At 37.8% G+C, this 19,536-nt stretch overlaps 1 protein-coding gene across 2 annotated transcripts in view; it reads right to left on the bottom strand.

Annotated features, from left to right (window-relative positions):
* Positions 1–19,536, bottom strand: part of LOC127636726 (glutamate receptor ionotropic, kainate 1-like) — an 83,553-nt gene that overhangs the window by 37,843 nt on the left and 26,174 nt on the right. For both annotated transcript variants that reach the window (XM_052117419.1, XM_052117420.1), the window contains exons 2-7: positions 18,706–18,873; positions 14,907–15,164; positions 9,109–9,290; positions 7,579–7,632; positions 6,858–7,031; positions 5,781–5,924 (exon numbers count right to left, since the gene is read on the bottom strand). In XM_052117419.1, coding sequence (XP_051973379.1) covers positions 5,781–5,924; positions 6,858–7,031; positions 7,579–7,632; positions 9,109–9,290; positions 14,907–15,164; positions 18,706–18,873 — 980 coding nt within the window. The remainder of the gene's footprint in view (positions 1–5,780; positions 5,925–6,857; positions 7,032–7,578; positions 7,633–9,108; positions 9,291–14,906; positions 15,165–18,705; positions 18,874–19,536) is intronic.

Below are 19,536 nucleotides of genomic sequence, written 5' to 3'. Positions count from 1 at the left end.
TCAAAGATGATTACCAAAACTCACATTACAGTACTTAAGTGAGTTTAAGTGACTTCAATTAACAGGACATAACAGAAATGACAAAAATGTAAATAAAGGATTTACATCTGCACTGACAATCTATTTAAAACACTCCAAATTTGTGCTGCTACTTTTCAACTGAAGAATTTCAATGGCTTCAGCACATATGCAGTAACAATAATGTTTGGTTATTGTACCCGAAATATCTAGCGCATTAATAAATCCTATAGTTTATGGGTAATCTGTGGAGGGGCCTCTTACAACACAGAGCTTCATGGCTTTAATGGCATTATAATACAGAATTTCTGGGTCATTAAAATGAAGCATCTGGACTCATTAGTGCTTTGAGCCAAAATGGTCTTTCTCCCTTTCTGTGCTTTCAGCTAAATCTCTCAAAAACATGTTCAGGTTACATTTCATTTTTGCAATTCCATTGGGTGAGCTAGTGGCACAGAAAATATATTCTTCACTTAATGGCCCTAAAAATAGGCTTAATTTTCTTAGTTAAATACAATTTCTTGTTTGTTTCTTTTAATTTTGGGGGTGAAATATGACCTGGACATGTTCTTGACTGCTCTTGTTGTGGCAAATAAGGTCCTTATTTCTGTTAACAGAGCCAAGAGTTGTCACAGAGACAGGTGTGATTTTTCAGAACACCTATTTTAGTGACATCTCTCAGATAGTAGGGACATTTTATGCATTGTATTCCTTTCAGCAGCTCTAAGTCCTGTATCTTCCATTTTCTGGTGCAGGAACACTGTGGTGAAAACTGGGTAGAAAGGATTTAATGTTCCTAGTATACACACAAAGACACCGGGCTGAAACAGGAAAATAAATTCACCCTCTGTACTAGAGGGCAAGCCAGGTCACCACTTCTCTAATGCACTATGGCACTATTCAGCATTACAGACCAGCTGCACAGCCTGTTCCATTTCTAATTTCAGAAATAAAATTATAGGAAAAAGCATGCAGACAACCTAGGTATGTGTAATCAAAGGCACATCTAAAATGTATAGCGAGAGGGCCATTCAGAATAAAGTGCAGGAGCTTTCATTCCCCTAGACTGCCATTTCATTGCTATCATGGGCATCATTTTTAAAGTTCTCAGTGTGGATGGACAAACACCCACATTCAGACATGAAGGAAAAGTGTTATGACCCCTCTGTTCAAAGGCAGAATGCACACAGCAGTCATCTGGGAATTGAAAAGATCAAAACATAGATCGGCATCAGTATCCATTTTCAGCCCTCTCGCCCTGAAAAGATGGTTTTGGTCTAGTAAACAGACGAGTATGCAACCTACAGGTCAAATATCTAAAGAAATGCTGTTCAAAGTCCAGAAAAGATCAAAACAGCCATATGATGCATATTCAACAATGTATCATGTGAAATAAAACCGCAAACATTTCATCATGTAAGATATCAAAGTGTACAACATTGTAAAAAAATGTTTTGCTTTAAAGGAATAGTTCACCTAAAACTGACATTTCTCATCATTTACTCACTTTCATGTCAAAACTCTAGAGTTCTGGCAAACTAGCTGCAAATTTGCCACTTATTATTTGCATATGCAAATGAGCTTTTGATTCACTGCAAATGTTGGCCAGAAGTTTGCAGCTCTTCACCGGTGGTGATGAACCTGCAGCAAATCTTTGGCAACAATGGTAAATTTGCCGCAACATTGCCACAAAGCTTATTTGCATGTAAAAATAATCAGCAGCCAATTTGCCATAAGTTTGTGGCAAATTTGCCATGAAGACTCGATTTTTGTTTGTAGTGTTTAGGAATAATATCGTCTATCCTGCTTTTTGCTGTGAAGTCTCTGATCACCCAAATTTCATTTTTCAGCTCGTCAACGTGTGTGGTCATGTAAACACAATAAACATCATTCCTTTATTGTGTAAGGCCACAAATGGCGTAAGAATGAACCAGTTGACACAGATATTTTTGCCCATTACGCAGATTTTGCATGGCATATAAACACTTTTACCGGTATTCTCTCCAGCTTATCCAATGTGCACACATGTTGAGCGCATGTCCCCTCACGGTTTGATGTCAAAAGCAAAGAGAGTAACTCAATTATTTCAAATCTCACGAAAACACGGTTTTCTTGCTTTGTCAGATTTTTCAAACAAGCAGATTTTTGTGGAGTAATCGCAGGGTATTGGTGTGCATTTATATTCCAGGTCGTAACATTCAAGATTAGAATTCAAATCAATAAATGTGTTTATAAAGGGGCTGTATACTTTTTATTACCTCACTGTGACTGGGTGGACCAAGTTGATTGCCAAGCAAATGTATGTTGATAATTTTTTCTCTGTAACTTCAGAAAGTTGGGAATGTAGAGAACAAGACGTTTTGCAGCTAACGGAGCATTCAAGTCATGCGAAATGATCGTACTTTCAAGTTGAGCGCACATGAATGGCAACACAAAATAGTTATTATCAGTGTGATTTTCTGAGTGTGTCAATTTGAGAATCTTTGCCAAGGCAAATTGAAATTGATCATAATGATTTGTAATTCTGAATGCTGATGGTGCAATTTACTTAGCGTGGATTTCGGAAACAGACCCCATTGACCATTATTCTGTGTGACAGCACAGGAATGATAAAATACAAATACAGCACCAATAATGCACCAATGCACACTTTACACTTCATTTAATTGCAGTAGTGCAAAGAAAGCTTCCTATGTTTGTCAGTAAGAGAATGAGAGAGCAATAAAAGAACTGTGCAATGTACCTGACTTTCAGACTGTGGTGATGGGGCATGGCCGAGTGACGCCTGTGGAGAGCAAGGCCGCGAGATGAAGAACGGTAAGCATTGACACCTGTGGGAAATTATCCCTAACAGCTGTTTGTGTTTGCAGTGAGAGCTGAGGGGATATAAAAAAGCAATTCAATCCGCCGGAGGAGAGAGAGACACACGCAGCAGAGTGTTCTCTGTGTTTGTGTTGTGCTGAAAATCAAACCATGTTTTTTTAGCCGAGAAAGTGTGTAAAATAAAAGACTTGTGTTGAACGTTTACAAGATCCTCCTTGAGAATTCAGAGACCTTGTCACAGTGGTACTGAAACCCAGGATTTGGAAGTTACGACACCATGGATTCCTCGCCCTTCGCCGAGCTGATCAAGACCCTGAGACCCTGCATTCACCAAATGCAACATCGAGCTCTGCTTCAGCTGCAACAGGAACAGGAGCAGCAATTCCAGGACATACTTAAAGCTCAAGCAGAGGACTTGCAGGTGCTATGGATCTTCCACTGGCGTGACCTCGGCCGCCGCCCCTACATGACCCACTTCACACTCACCAAATTGGGGCCAGAGGATGACCCAGAGGGGGAGGGAGCTGTTTGAGCGTGCGGAGGAAGCAGTGGAATGGCCAGAGTCCCAGTGGGTGGTCCTCCTGCTGCCACTGCTGCAGAGTAGCACCGCCTGTGCTTCCGCTCACTGACGCTGGGAGATCTCGGTCAGCATTTGCCTTTGCTTAACAGCTCCATAACTCATGCCGGCGGTGGCTGCTGACAGCAGAATGTGATGCCGTGGCCGTAGTTGACCTGATGGTTCTGGAGCAGCTTTCAACCAACTACCGAAAAGGATGGCGGAATGGGTCCAGTGCCACTGCCCAGTGGCGATCCAGCTGGCAGAGTACCATATGGCAGCATATTCGGGGGACGGCGAGCCCTCTTGATCACTCTCTCTCTCTCTGTCACTCTTTCTCTCCTCCCTCCCCCTCTCCTTCCCCTCATCCTGTTCCTGTTCCCTGGAAATGGGGAATTCCTACCCCAAAACTGTTCAACCCACTGGTTTCCCCTAACCCTCTCCACTCTACCTGGTGAATCCACTGATTCGGGTGTGGGCATAAAGTCTGGGCCAGTCTCCTGGAGCTGCAGGGAACCTTGGTATTTTCAGGACTGATGCCCCACGATGGAGGTGGAGACATTGGTCTAGGTCCCAGATGCGCCACAGGCCATCCCTGATCGAGCAGGAATGTACTGGATACCTATGGGATTCAGGTTGTAATCAAACTTGCCAAAGCTTGGTTCAAAGTGAGCCTTTGGATATAAGCCAGTGGGTCTCAGCTTACCCAGCCGTTAGAGGATTCCCTGCTGGAGCAAAAGTGAGACAAAACCCTTAGGCATGCCTTTGATCAAGTGAAAGTGATTGATAGTCAATGATACCAGACAAACGTTGCACTTGCATACCCATATTTTTCAATTATCAAGGATCAGTTGTTAGAGTGACACAGGATGCTCAGACAAAGGAAGATACAACCCAATTGTTAGTACCAAAGAGCCTTCGAAAAACGTTATTCCAAACAGCTCATTATAATCCGATGGTGGGTCACTTAGTGCAGGGAAAAACCCTAGACTGTCTGATGACCCGTTTCTATTAGCCAGGGCATTCACGGGATGTTTGCAGTTGATGTGCGGTCATTTGGTGAATCCCATGTTCACCCCATAAGTACCATTGTGCCCCCTTCCATTGATCGAGGTCACCTTCAAAAGAATTGCCATGGACCTCATTGGCCATTAGAGTGGACGGCATGCGGGCATCAATTTGTGTGGGTTCTGGTGGACTATGCAACGCAATATCCAGAAGCTCCAGTACCTCTGTCTAAAATCTCTGCACGTAGTGTTGTGGAAGCACTCTTCAGAATAATTTCAAGAAATTCTCACTGATCAGGGCACAACGCAAACTGTATGAATTATTGGTGATTAAATTGATTTGGACCAGCGTTTACCACCCCCACTCTAAATTACTCGACAAGTGGCAAGGGCCCTTTTAGGTCACACAGCGAGTTGGGGAAACCGATTTTGAGGTTAAATGAACAGATAGAGGCAGAGAATGTCAGATTTACCACCTCAATATCCTAAAACCGTGGAGAGATGCAGTCCTAGTGACTTTGGCAACGGTGATTCCGGAGAGGGAGAAGCTCGGACCGGAGGTGAACTTAAAAGCCTCCGATCGAGTCACCCCGGTTACTTGCAGAGACCATCTCTCACTGTTACAAGTCACAGAGTTTGCCAGGATGCAAGGAGAATGCTCCGATTTGTTTTCGACTCTTCCTGGTTGTACAAATCTCATAGACCACAATATTTAAACCACCCCTGGGGCAGTGGTACACAGTCATCCCTACCAATTTCCCGAACACAAAAAAAAGTGTTTCGGGAACCATCAAAGGCCATGCTAGATATGGGGTTAATAGAAGAATCCCACAGTGACTGGGCTAGCCTGGTTGTGCTGGTTCCGAAGTGTGATGGCTCAGTCTGGTTCTGTGTGGATTATAGAAAAGTCAATGTGGTATCTAAACCTGACGCCTCGGATTGATGAACTGCTCAATTGGCCAGTTGCGCTGTTGATATCCGAGTGGGTAGTAGACGCAGGAAGTTGAATAAAGCATCACTGGTACATGGGAGGAGAACACTCAGGTGGTTCTCCAGTGAAAAAAAAGATATATACATGTAAATTTAACAACAGCTGGATGGAAGAATTTTACTTAATATCTCAAAGCCATATCGACAATGCCCACGCCTTTTGAATAGTGTGTCACACTAATTTTAATATCGGACACGGTGGGAAAAATTACATTACTCAGCACATTAAATCAAAATGGCACAATTTGTATGTATTTAGCCTGCCTCTGCCATCCAGCACCCATACCCGAGGTGATCCTCATGATATGACTCCTTAAGTGCAATGGAATTAATGTTTTGCAACGTCTTAAATGTTACATTTATTTCTCAAGGGGCTGTCTCCTCACCTCTTTAAACAAGTTCATGAAGCGTGGGCCGTACCTCCAGGGTTTGTGTCTGTGGCACTGCAGTGAGCTCACCGTCATCTGTGTGGCCCGCTGAGATGCCACAGCAACCATGAACACGGCGTCATACATTAACGCAGCCTCTGTCTGTGAAAGGAAGGAAGAACAAAGATCTCAAAATATTATTATACTTCCAAAGAATGCGTTCATATACAGTGGGGTTCAAATGTCTGAGACCGCACTGAAAATCTTGCATTCAAAATCTAAATAGAAATGTTCAGGCTTTTGAGAAATTTATAACAAAGAAAGGTTAGGATGTGAAATGAATAAGAAATATTTAGGATTCTGCATTATTACAAGGTCACAAACACATTTGTGACATTGACTATTTTAACTGCCTTGTAAAAAGGTCATATTTCCTTGCTCCAATTGAACAAGATACTTTTTGGAACATTCTCAAATCATGTTGGATAACATGGATCATTAGATTTTGTCCTTGCCATCTTTAATGCATGCTGTCATTAAAGCATAAAAAAGGACATAAAAAATAAACATGAATTTAGAATTTCTTTGTATTTGCACAAATTTCACTTAAATTGTTATGCATTTTCTCTAGTGGTCTGAAATCCACTGTAGATGCATAAGATCTCTTTGTTTACAATATTGGACCCTGTTTAATGGAATTATAGTTTTATTGTTTTTTTCAACCTGATCACAGGAAGAAAGCCACTCCCCCGCCCCCTGCCTCAAGCACCTTATGTGTCTCTGCGTGTTATTCTGTTATTTTGTGCTCATATGTGACCTGGATTGTAAAAATAGACCTGAATAAATCTCCCGATGCTTTCCGCTTTAAGCCTTTCATGCATGTCTAATGAGGCTGAGTGTGCTCGCAGTACCTACGGTGCCTTTTGGAAGATGGGTAGAATGGTTAGTAGCGGTGTGACTTAAATCCTAGTCATTTTAACTTTGCAGTAAGGGCTTATAGGGAGAAGATAAGAACTGGTTTTAGTTCAGGTCTATATGCAAATTAAGATTTTGAGTGATTTGCTAATTTAACTATATCAGCAGACCAATTCTCACAGTCATAATGCCGCTCATCAGTCCACTCTCAGGTCTGGGCGGGGAAAGCTGACGATCCATGGACCACTTCTGGATCACGGAAGCCACATACGGATCATCTAGATTCAGAAGGCGGAAGGCCGTCATGTTGACTCCACTGTAGCGGTACGGCTCGAGATCCAAAGCAAACAGATCCTGGAAGGCAAAGAGATTACTGGGGTAATTCACCCATAAATTATGAGTAAATGAAAAATAAAAGTAAACATTTTGAAACAATGTTTATAATTAATATACAATAATTAAATACAATTACAATTAAATACACCACATGTGTATTACAGTACATTGCAATGGAGACAACAATGTCAAATGGCATACAACTTCAAATCTGAAACAAGTTGCTCAGAAGCCACTATTTGGGCATGATACCTGGGAAAAATGATACTGTATCATTCACTGGTTTATAACAGTTACTTGCACACAATCAAGTGCTGTTTGTCTGCATATATACATATTATTCTCAGAGTGCCTTATTTCCAGGTATTGGGCCACTGTGGGCTTCTCAGCTTGAGGCTCTCTGAAAATCCGAGGCCCCGGGGCACTGGCATCCTTTGGTATGGGCCATAAGCCATCCTTGCTTTGAAGTGATGGAGTGAAATGATATCTGCCTTTATTTTTGCCTGTTTGTTCTATAAAAAAAATACTTTTACGGAAAGTAAGCAGCAGGGATCTTTTCACTCACAAGAGTTGTGAAGAAGAAATGATAATACTCCGTCATCATACCCATCGACATCAGCTGTGGGGGGAAACACAAACATTTTTTGGGAAGAATCCAGGAAGAGAAGACAGCAATGATAGTGAGTTTCAAATAAGATGCTCTCAGGACTATACAGAAATGACGGAAGTCTGGCACAAATGATATTCATCTGTATATGTTCATAAGTATAGCTCTGCGATCCCTGCTGGATAACAGCTTGAAAAAGCACTTCAATCCCATTTCTAATTCATATCAATCTGCGTCAGATAGTTTATGAGTTCACCAAAAGTTCAGAGCAAGTCTCTAGAGAGCAGGTGCAGTTGGTGTACAACTAGAGTTGTCATGATTACCAAACTTTCAGTAGTGTGGGTACCAATACCAGTAAAAATAATTACCAATAACACTTTTGATACCACTGCAAAACTAATATGCTATTATATATATACCAACCAATCAAATATCCACTTTCACTTTTTTCTGCTTTTGTTTTTGACGATTTGGATTATCAGTTAATATCACCCCTACTGGGCAGGGAGGAGAATTTATAATAAAAAGGACTTAAATATTGATCTGTTTCATATCATCATATCACTTCTGAATACACGAATATAACCACTGAGTCATATTGATTACATTTATGCTGCCTTAATATGCTTTTTGGACCTTCAAAATTCTGGCCACCATTCAATTACAAAAGAGCTGAGATATTTTTCCAAAAATTGTTATTTGTGTTCAGTAGAAGAAAGAAAGTCATACACATCTGAGATTGCATGAGGGTGAGTAAATGATGAGAGAATTTTCATTTGTGGGTGAACTATCCCTTTAAGTGTCAATGATAAAGACCTCTTAATGGTCATTTTTGTACCATACAAACCTAGATGGGACTTGTGACAGAAATAATGTACTTTTCGGCCTTTATAGGTCTTATAAAGGCCGAAAAGTACATTATTTCTGTCACAAGTCTCATGGCAGTAGCAATGAATTATGGGCCCCCTGAATAAATATTGTTTTGGGCCCCTTTAATATGAAAAAATACAGTTTAATATTAGTTGTGGGCCGTCCTGGGCCTGTGGGCCCCTAGAATCATTACCACCTTTCAACCCATTTCAACACACAGTACATTGCAATGATGAAGGATCGCAGAGGGAGGCTAACGGTTCCTTTCCTACACTACTATTTGTTAATATTCTGTTTTCCCACTTCAAATCTTTTGATACGCATTCATTTTCACGGTAACTAAATATTACAATCACTACAGCAAAATAAACTACTTTTTAATTTATATTTATGTTACATTTTTTAATACGAGGATCGATATTCTCGAACATCAATATCGATACTTTTGTTTGCTCATCCATATATGCCATTCAGATAGCACTTCGGTACCAAATTACGTCCGTTTTCAGCACTACCAATTCTGTTAAAAAAACGTATATTGTTACTTTATGTTAAAATCAACACAGCCCAAAGTATCGGTCATTTTTGACATCTCATCTTTTTGATATTGTACTCTACCTGTTTGAGAAGCTCGGCGGCTACTTGGTAGGAGCAGTCGAAGATAATGTAAAACTCTTTTTCTTTCTTCATCTCCTTAAGCAGGGGGCGGCTGTCGCTTCCATCAGAAGGCAGCTGGCGAATACGGATCTTCAGGTTGTTTTTGGATGGAGCTTTTATCAGTTCCTGCATGCGCATTAATCCTTTAAACAACACAACACAAAAAGTGATCAAAGGTGGCCAGCAATGAAAGAGGAACAAACTCATCACTGGATGCATTAATTACACTTGATTTCCCCAGTGTGATAGTAGATGTTTAAGGGACCACAAATAGGGGCTGTATTTCCTTTTGTTCTCTTTAATCACAGGACATTTCAGTCTACTGTGGCACAAAGTAATGCATTAAACAGACTTTTTGCTTGTTATGTTGTCTCAATACGGCAACTCTCTAATGAGCAGGTTTGGCTATTTTTGCTATATCCGGTGCTAACGGTGCATAAAATCAAGCATACCGCATCATCCTTAATATTTTTCTCACACAGTACTATAAATGGGTCTACATGCAAGGAAATACACTGATCCTTTAAGTCCTGTAAGTTGTGAGGTAGAGCCGCTGTGGATCAGACTTGTTGGTCCAGCACATTCAACAGATGCTCAATCAGATTCAGATCTGGGGAATTTGGAGGCCAGGACAACACCTTGAACTCTTCATCATGATCCTCAAACCATTCCCGAACAATGTGTGCAGTGTGACAGGGCGCATTATCTTGTTGAAAGAGCCCACTGCTATCAGGGAATACCACTGCCATGAAGGGGTGTACCTGGTCTGTAATTATGTTCAGGTAGGTGGCACTCATTGGACCATCCAACCTTCTTCCACTGCTCCAAGCTTCAGTTCTGATGCTTGTGTTCACATTGTAGGAGCTTTCGACGGTGGACAGGGGTCATCATGGGCATTTCAGGACATTCCTCCTGTAACCATTATTACAATTTTCTGTGACTTGTGCCAAAGTAGTCAGTTCAGACCAGATGGGAGAACCTTCGTTGCCCTTGTGCATCGATGAGCCTTGGGCGCCCAACACCCTGTTGCTGGTTTGTGGTTTGTCCCTCCTTGGAAAACTGTCAGTAGGAACTCACCACTGCTGACCGGGAGCACTGCACAAGCCTTGCTGTTTCAGAGATGCTCTGACCCAGCCATCTGGCCCTTGTAAAAGTCGCTCAAGTCTTGCCTATTTCTCCTCATTCAATACATTGACTACGAGAACTTATTTTTCGCTTACCATCTAATCTACCCAGACCTCGACATGTGGCCTTGTTTGGAGATGATCAACATTATTTGCTTCACCTGTGAGTGGTCATAATGTTTTGGCTCTTCAGTATATACAGTATGGCTGCCTTTATATTTAAGGAGAGGAGTCCCTTGCTCGTGGATCATCATATTTTGGGGGCCCTAAGCATCCAAAAGTTAAAAAACCTCTGCATAAAGTAAAAATATTTTTTTTCCTTTTTATGAGTAAACATTTCTAATGCTACTCAGCCTGAGCCTGAGGCTATGGTATAAATTCTTGTATAGTCTATAATCATATGCTGGCTATATCAGGCCATCACGCTGTGTTACCATGCTGCCTATTTGGCACATTCTAAACCCAGCTTTAATAATTAATCTCTACAGCAACTGAAAATCAAAGACATCCAAATTGGATACAAGAAATACAAACCACATATTTCTTCAAATGTTTTGAAGCAAATGTACCTCATGCAGGCTCTCAGGTGAAATTCAATAAAAGTAACCCAAGACCAATATTGGCGTGTGAATTTCTTATGAGGCAGTGCTCGTATACACTTTCAGTTCAGTCTAAAATTAAAATAATCAAGAATTTATCTCATGATAAAGGGTTCATCTAAAGTCTCACATACAAATGCCCATTAATACATCCAAAAACAAGCTTTGGCAACAGAATTGAATGCTGTAATGTTCAATTTCTTTAATGCACAGTAACAGCAGAGATTTGGAGCCACTTTAATGACAGACAACACAGTTATTTGCCTTGATTTAGTGTTGGCCTTATAATGACACACTTCCAATATTAGATCATAAATCATATTATCAAACTGTATTGCATAACAGGAAGAATGTATGGGTTTTACTGACATAAACACACAGAAAGTTGTGTGTAATTTGTATTTGCCAACAGATTGGTCACAATACTGCAAGACAAAACAGACTGTAGTTGGTGACAACGGAGACAGTGTGATGTGTAATGTGTAATGGCTGTACATACTGGGGTAAATTTGAGCTGGCATCTGTTCCCTGAGCTCCCATAATGATTTCGATCCAAGCCACTGGCTATGAATCAGACACACTTATTTCAAAGCTGGTCATTTTGATACAAATCCTTTCTGTTGAAGCAATTTTGGTCTTGTTAGACAGACATTTTGAAGTGGCTGCAGTGTCAGCACACTGTTGGGCTCATTTAAAGTTGGAGATATAGAAGCATTTGTAGGACAATATTTCATCTTTTTTAACTTGTGGTTGTTTGTTTGTGTTGTTTTTCCTACATTAGATTTGCTCTCCAAATCAGTTTTCGAGTAGAATGAAAGCAAGTGAGTGAAGTTTAGATTTGATTAGTATGCTATCAGGAGACCACTACAAATGTGTATATGAACTATAGAATATTGCCTTAAACTTGTTTAAAATGTGAATATCCACTATATTTTCTGTGAACAATTATAAAGTTATATAAATCAAGTGATTCCATACTTTGGCATGGAACACTGTAGGATGATCATTCCAATCTGTACTTGACAATTATTTTAGTTTAGTCTAGCAGGAAATATTGTTGGCCAAAACTTGACTTTATCCATTCAGATATGACTAAATTGTAGGCTTGTAGGCTATAATAGAGAAGCTATCATGATCATATGGGTTAGTATTCCCCTGATGGTTACATGTTACATTGTAGCTCAAGACAGGTTGCCTGTTGAGCCTGGTTAGTACCTGGATGGGAGACCTCTTGGGAAAACTAAAGTTGCTGCTGGAAGAAATATTAGGGAATCCAGCAGGGGGTGCTTGGACTCTCAGACCATGAGAAACAAAATTCTCTAGTCTGATGAAACAAAGATTGATCTCTTAGGCCTAAATGGCAAGTGTCATGTCTGGTGGAAACCAGGCAACGCTCATCACCTGGCCAACACTATCCCTACAGTGAAGCATGGTGGTGGCAGCATCATGCTGTGGGGAAGTTTTTCAGCGGCAGGAACTGGGAGACTTGTCAGGATCGAGGGAAATATGAATGCAGCAATGTACAGAGACATCCTTAATGAAAACCTGCTCCAGAGCGCTCTGGAACTCAAACTGGGGTGAAGGTTCATCTTCCAAAAGGACAACGACCCTAAGCACACAGCCAAGATAACAAAGGAGCGGCTACGGGACAACTCTGTGAATGTCCTTGAGTGGCCCAGCCAGAGCCCAGACCTGAACCCGATTGAACATCTCTGGAGAGATCTGAAAATGGCTATCCAACCTGATGGATCTTGAGAGGTCCTGCAAAGAAGAATGGGAGAAACTGCCCAAAAATAGGTGTTCCAAGCTTGTAGCATCATACACAAAAAGACTTGAGGCTGTAATTGGTGCCAAAGGTGCTTCAACAAAGTATTGAGCAAAGGCTGTGAACACTTATGTACATGTGATTTTTTCGTTTTGTATTTTTAATACATTTGGAAAGATTTCAAACAAACTTCTTTCACGTTGTCATTATGGGGTATTGCTTGCAGAATTTTGCAAAAAATAATGAATTTAATAAATTTTTGAATAAGGCTGTTACATAACATTTTTTGGAAAAAGTGAAACGCTGTGAATACTTTCCAGATGCACTGTACATGTTACATGTAAACAGGTGTTGCTTATATTCTGTAATTTTGCTCATAACCTCCCAAAATAAAAATGTAACATAACATATCACATGCCATTAATTAGAGGAGATGATTATCTTTAAAACGAGCCCACATAAAACATAATTGGATGCATAGATCATTACATAATCCACACTAAGCACAATGTGCACACAGCTCATAATATGCTATCTTGCTAAAAAACGTTAGCTTTCCTGGATCAGATGACTTCATCGGAAATTATGTAATGCATTGAATGCATCATGGAATGCTAAACCAATCATATTAGGATTCAGATCGCTGCAAACAGAGGTGGAAGTCAGTTCTAAGAGGATCGTTCACTCTAATTACATATGACCACTAGGAGATGGCACCAAGCACATGACACATTCACAATGATGACTCAAATGACACAGAATGGAACTGAATGAAATCTTGTTACTCATGCCTGCATGGTTTGGAGAGAGAGAGAGCATTCCTTAAGTCATTGTTGTATTTGCATGTGCAATTTGTTCTTATGTACAATTATTAGGGGTGTAACGGTTTATGGTGGCACGATGCATTGTGGTTCAAAAAAGTGACGACGTGCATAGTGGAGATGGATCTTTTTTATTTATTTCCTTATTTTATATATAGAGGTTTTTGGACACTTGGAGACATTTTTGGACACTAGGATCAATTATATTTGTAATGCTATAACTTTTGAATGCTTTGTTGAATCAACACAAAATTTGACTTTGTCACAGTTGAAACAAGTGGAAAAAACAAACCAAAAGCAGTTTTATTTTAACTACCTTATTAACTACCTGAGATATTTAATGTCAAATCAGAAAAAATAAGGAAAAAGTAAAAGGTAACACTTTATTTTAATGTGTCCTTGTAACACATATTACATGTACTTACTATAGTAATAACAGTCAATTATGGGTAATTTCAAGCTACTAGCCCAAAACCAAACTATAACACTAAACCTATAGTAAGTACATATTGTTAATTAGTAATAATCAGTAATTACTTATGCTATTTAGGCTATAGGGTAATTACACTGTAACAAGGATACATTAAAATAAATTTAAATTTTTGTAATTTTTTGTGTGTGTGTTTGTGATTTTTTTCACTCATATCTTATAATCTAGAACATAACATTTTTATAATTTTTTTATTTAAAATTTTACAAATCAATTGACCAATTGTAGAGTTATAAGCCTTTAATTTTGGACAAGCCACTGAAACAGGAAATCCTTAAAAACACCTTCAGAGCTTAAAGGGTTAAAAATACCTTTACAGCTATAGACCCTTTTAACAGAATGCAATGAGACATTTCCACCTTAATAGAGCAGGCTAGCTAACTTTTTATATAATTTTTTTTTATTATTAAATGTACATTAATCTCATTTAACTTACTGTTATATTACATTCACTTATATTGAATGGAAAAAAGATGCAATGAAAGGGAATGGTGACTGAGGCTAACATTCTGCCTAACATCATGTTATGTGTTCCACAAAAGATAGAAATTCATATGGGTTTGGAACAACATTAGGGTGAATAAATTATGACAGAATTTTCATTTTTAGGTAAATTATCCCTTTAAATATCCTTCCAAATGATGCATATAGAGAATGTCCATTCATTTTCAGACTGCAAGTGGAATTAGTGTTGTTTTCAGTTAGCATTCACATTTGTTTTACATTTATGAGAATGCAAATAAATGTGAACATCAGTCACTCATTCAAACATGTAAGCTCAAATACATACAGCATAAAACCCTTTAACCAACGAGGATTTCAGTACAAAGTTGTAACCCATAGTGTCCTATTTTAAAGCACAAATGTACAAAGATTCCACTTCAAAAAGCCTTTCAACAAAAGCTCAGCACATTAAGGTGCCCTTTAAAAATCCCTTTCTAAATCATAACTTTCACTCACCTGTGCTATCCTCATAGACCACAGTGACACACTTCCATTTGTAGAAAATGACAATGTCCAGAATAGCTCTGCTTATGGAGGTGTACTCAGGGTAGAGGTTAATGTAGAAATTGTCTTTATTGTCCACAGATGGGTGTTTCCAGCGTGTCTGGATGTGCGGGACCTCCAGGGCATTGCAAATTGATTGGACGGCACTGACTGAAGAGCTGTGAGAGGGGCCGAAGACTGCTGCCACCCCCAGGGCCAACTGATCACATACTGAGAGAAGAGAAATGGAGAGAAAAGAGACAGGGAAGGAACACAGGTGACATAAGTTAAGATGTGGTAAAATTAAAGGGTTTGGAGAAAAGCATAGAAAAAAAGTTTACATAAAATAGCTATTTGTCAAACAATGAAGAGATGATCCGCACTCGATAATAAACTTCTGTTATTTTAATTACATGACTTTACAGGGGACAGACGTTTTGGCGCGCAGGCCTTTCTCTATCGTTTTTATACAAACAACACCTTTGTGGCATCATCACATGACTACATTTTCAATCATGATTAGACTTAAAGGATCACCAGGTGCTAACAATAATAGATACAATTAACATACAATGCAGGCCACCAACCCAGATACATCTGAATACAATTTTACCAAGTCGCTATAAGTCACAATCAACACTAAACACAAGTCAAACACAAATGATTTACAAGATTGTACATAATCAAGAACAATCAACCAAGTGTGAAAGATCCAAACAAAGAAACATCCAATTTGCACCGTCATAAATCAACATTAGTCTTTAATTTCCCATATATGTACTTTGCCAAAGTATATACATACATCATTAATACAATATTTGATTGTAATTTGATCAAAGGAAAATCAATAGGTCTAGTTCTTCATTTAGATTATTAGAGGCTAGTGCTTTGAGTATGTAAATCCAAGCTTCACATTTTAATAATTTGTTATTTAAATGACCTCCTCTATGAGATTTTTGAACTTCCTTTATCCTATGCATTCTAAATGTTTGATACTATGATGAATAATCTCATCTCATCTCAGATGTTATATTTTGACATCTAATAGTTGACTTATGTTCATTAATTCTAAGTTTAGTTGTCGTGATGATTTACCTTATCTTTTGGCAAGGACATCTTAACATCTTAATTACATTTTGAGTTGTACAGGTTATCAATGACTTGATCTTATAATATATTTTTGAACAAGGACGTACAAACTCTTTTGGCAGGCAGCGCAATTTCTACATGTGAAACAGCCCTGTATAAATGTTGCTCTTTTAAGTAGATCTGAGCTGACTTACATATCTGATAAATTATGTGCCCTTTTATAAGTAAATAATGGAGAGTTTTGAAATACATTGTTTAATGATATGCCCGATGATAATATATGCCAATGTTTATAGATAATAGATTTAATCATATCACTGTTATCATTATATGTTAATGTGCAATTCACTGAAAATGTTTTCTTCTGTTTGGGAGTAGGTGTTTTAGCAAGTAAAAGAGTATTTCTTTCTAAATTATTTACTTTTTCTAAAGCATTACTTAACCTGGTTTCCGGATATCCTCTATATCTGAATAGTTGGATAGGTAATTTGGCTTGTTCATTAAACTTGTTATCGGAACTGCAAATATGTTTAAGTCTGTTAAGTTGACTAATAGGTAAGCTTTTTTAAAGGGGAGTTGGATGGGAACTATCTGCTGTCAATATTGTGTTTTTATCTGTTGGCTTCCGATAGACGGTTGTTTGTAACGATTCATCCATCTTAATCAACTTCACATCCCAAAAATGTATTGTTTCACAGCTCCTATCCATTGTAAACTTAATAGAAGAGACTCTGGAATGAATGAACATGATGAATGCTTGTAGTTCTTTTTCAGAACCAGTCCATAACATAAAACAATCATCAATATATTGTGCACAATATTTAATATATAAACTGAAAGGATTAATGTTATGAATATAATCAAGTTCAAATTTATACATGAATAGGTTAACATAGATTGGAGCTAGCAGTGTACCCATCACAGTACCTTGGATTCGAAGGAAGAAATCTTTTTAGAATAAGAAATATTTGTTTGTCAAAACTTGATCTTAACCAGTTCCACCATAAATTCAGAAGGTACCTTAAGTCTTGATCTATGCAATAGAATTTCAAAGCTTCTAAACCTGCATCATGAGGTATATTGGTGTAAAGAGATGTAACGTCAAGAGTCACCAGTTAAAAACTCAGTTGCATCTTTTAAATATGATGGTAATTTCTAACCAAATGCTGAATATGGAAGTCAAGGAATTTTGACAGTTGGACGAAATGGAGGGTCCTCTAAAGATGTATGTATTTTAAGCATATAAGCATATAAATTTGGGATTTAAGGAAGCTCATTTTTAAGATATTTGAAGTCATCCAAATATGGGCAGAGAGGATCGTTCACTCTAATTACATATGACCACCAAGAGATGGCACCAAGCACATGACACAGACTCAATGATGACTCTAATAACACTGAATGGAACAGAATGAGATATTGTTACTCATGCCTGCATACTTTGGTTAGAGAGCACCTTTAGTCATTGCTGTATTTGCATGTGTAATTTGTTATTATGTACAAGTATTATGTTTTATTTTTTGAAACACCAACTGTACTTATCAATTTTTTAATATTGCGTAATTTGACCATCTAAAATGTATATTGGTTTTGTAATTTATGCAATTTGCATGTGCAGATGAAAAAGCTCAGTAAACATGAGCCAAGGCAGAGAGGGGTAATTTAAAATCTTTAAAAGATAATATTTTAAAGCTAGTATTTCTGAAAGTGAACTAATTGGACATCTAGTTTTGATAGTCTTATACTAGCCTTGATAAAAAAAGTGTAGTACATTTGAGATTTAATTTTGTTTTCACTTAATACATCTTATGCATGGAGGTTTGTGATATTTAAAAGAATACTGAAATAACTTTACAGTGGAGTGATAGTTAGGCGAATGTTTTGTCATTTTTTTTACATTATTTTCAGGGTTGGGAGGGTTACTTTTGAAAAGTATTCCACTACAGATTACAGAATACATGCTGTAAAATGTAATTTGTAACATATTACACTATATTATATTTGAATTACTTCTTCAGCACTGGTAGATTTTTTCACTTGTTTTGACTATAAAAACTCTGTCAGTACAGTAAGACAAAATACACATGTTAAAAATATCTTATGCAGTGTTGTTTCTAAAACAAGATCAATCAAACTGATCTTGTTTTAAAGATGTTTTTGATATTTTTACAGGAAAACAATACAAATATTATTATCAAGAATATGATTTTTGCCCTAATATCAAAGGTCTTACTAGACAAAAAGAAATTAAGATCTAACGTTTTAGCTAAGCGTAAAGCTGACAATTTATACAAGGTTTATTTCTATTTCTTCTGCTCCAAACTTACTTCAAACGTACCTCTCTGTCTGCTCGTTTGAATGTAACACATCATAAGAAAGTGTTTCACTGCTGTTCAAATGCACTTTGGATCACATTATTTATAGTTACCAATTCTTTAAATAGTAACTGTAGTGGAAAAACAGTTACTTATATTTTGTATTTTAAATATGTAATCCTTTTACATGTATTCCATTACTCCCCAACCCTGGTTATTTTTCACATAATTAATCACACTAAATGAACGCATAATATCGCAGCCCTATAGTTCAAATGCATGCAATACAATTTTTTGGGTAAAAAACAAATATACTAATACTAACAATTCAATATTACAAAATTTTTATTGTTTTTATAGAGTCATACCTCTTCTGGAGGCCTCGAAACTGTCAAAGAGGTTTACTCTCTGGATGTCGTAGGTCAACGTGGTGTTTGGCATCAAGGTTCTGTTTCGGTTAATACTAGTTACAGCAAATTTAAAGGTGAGTTCATCCATACTCACAGGTTCATTTTCCCGCGTTTCAAAGATGCCCCCTGCAACCAAAAAAGTAAATGAGAGATAAGCAATAAGTAAAGCAAATACAATTTAAAATTGTACTTTCAAGTCAGTAAAAATAAAGCATTTTATTCGTCTCACTTACAATGTATTGATTTAATAATGTAAATGTACATTTAAAAATCAGTGCCCAGTTAATCCACAAATAAAATGAAATCTATATGGTAATGCATCTAGTTTTGCATAGTAAAGCATAAACACAATTCAAATCCAGTTCCACAATAACATAGAAACAGAAAGCAGAATACACAATCGGATGCAAGCAAATGCTAAAGCATATTAAATGAGCAAAATCCAACATATGTGCAAAATATTTTATTTAGACAGGTTATACTACTTTTCTCACAAGTTATTCATCCAATTTACATCCTAGCATGACACCAAAACCACACACTCTGGAACTAATGTGTACCATACACAAAAAAATGAACAGTTTTGAATGAACAATCTGTTCCAAAGTTGCTAAAAAATAATATTATAACAAATATTATTCTGATGATCTGAAACTTAAAGGGAAAGTTCACCCAAAACTGAAAATTCTCTCATCATTTGGAAATAATCCTCATGCCATCTAAGATGTGTATGAATTACTTTCTTCTGCAGAACATAACCAAAGATTTTGGTAGGTCCATACAATGCAA

Source organism: Xyrauchen texanus, chromosome 44 (genome assembly GCF_025860055.1).
Source record: "Xyrauchen texanus isolate HMW12.3.18 chromosome 44, RBS_HiC_50CHRs, whole genome shotgun sequence".
Taxonomy (NCBI): domain Eukaryota; kingdom Metazoa; phylum Chordata; class Actinopteri; order Cypriniformes; family Catostomidae; genus Xyrauchen; species Xyrauchen texanus.
Note: the sequence above shows the minus strand (reverse complement) of the source record. Positions and strands in the feature narration are given on the sequence as shown.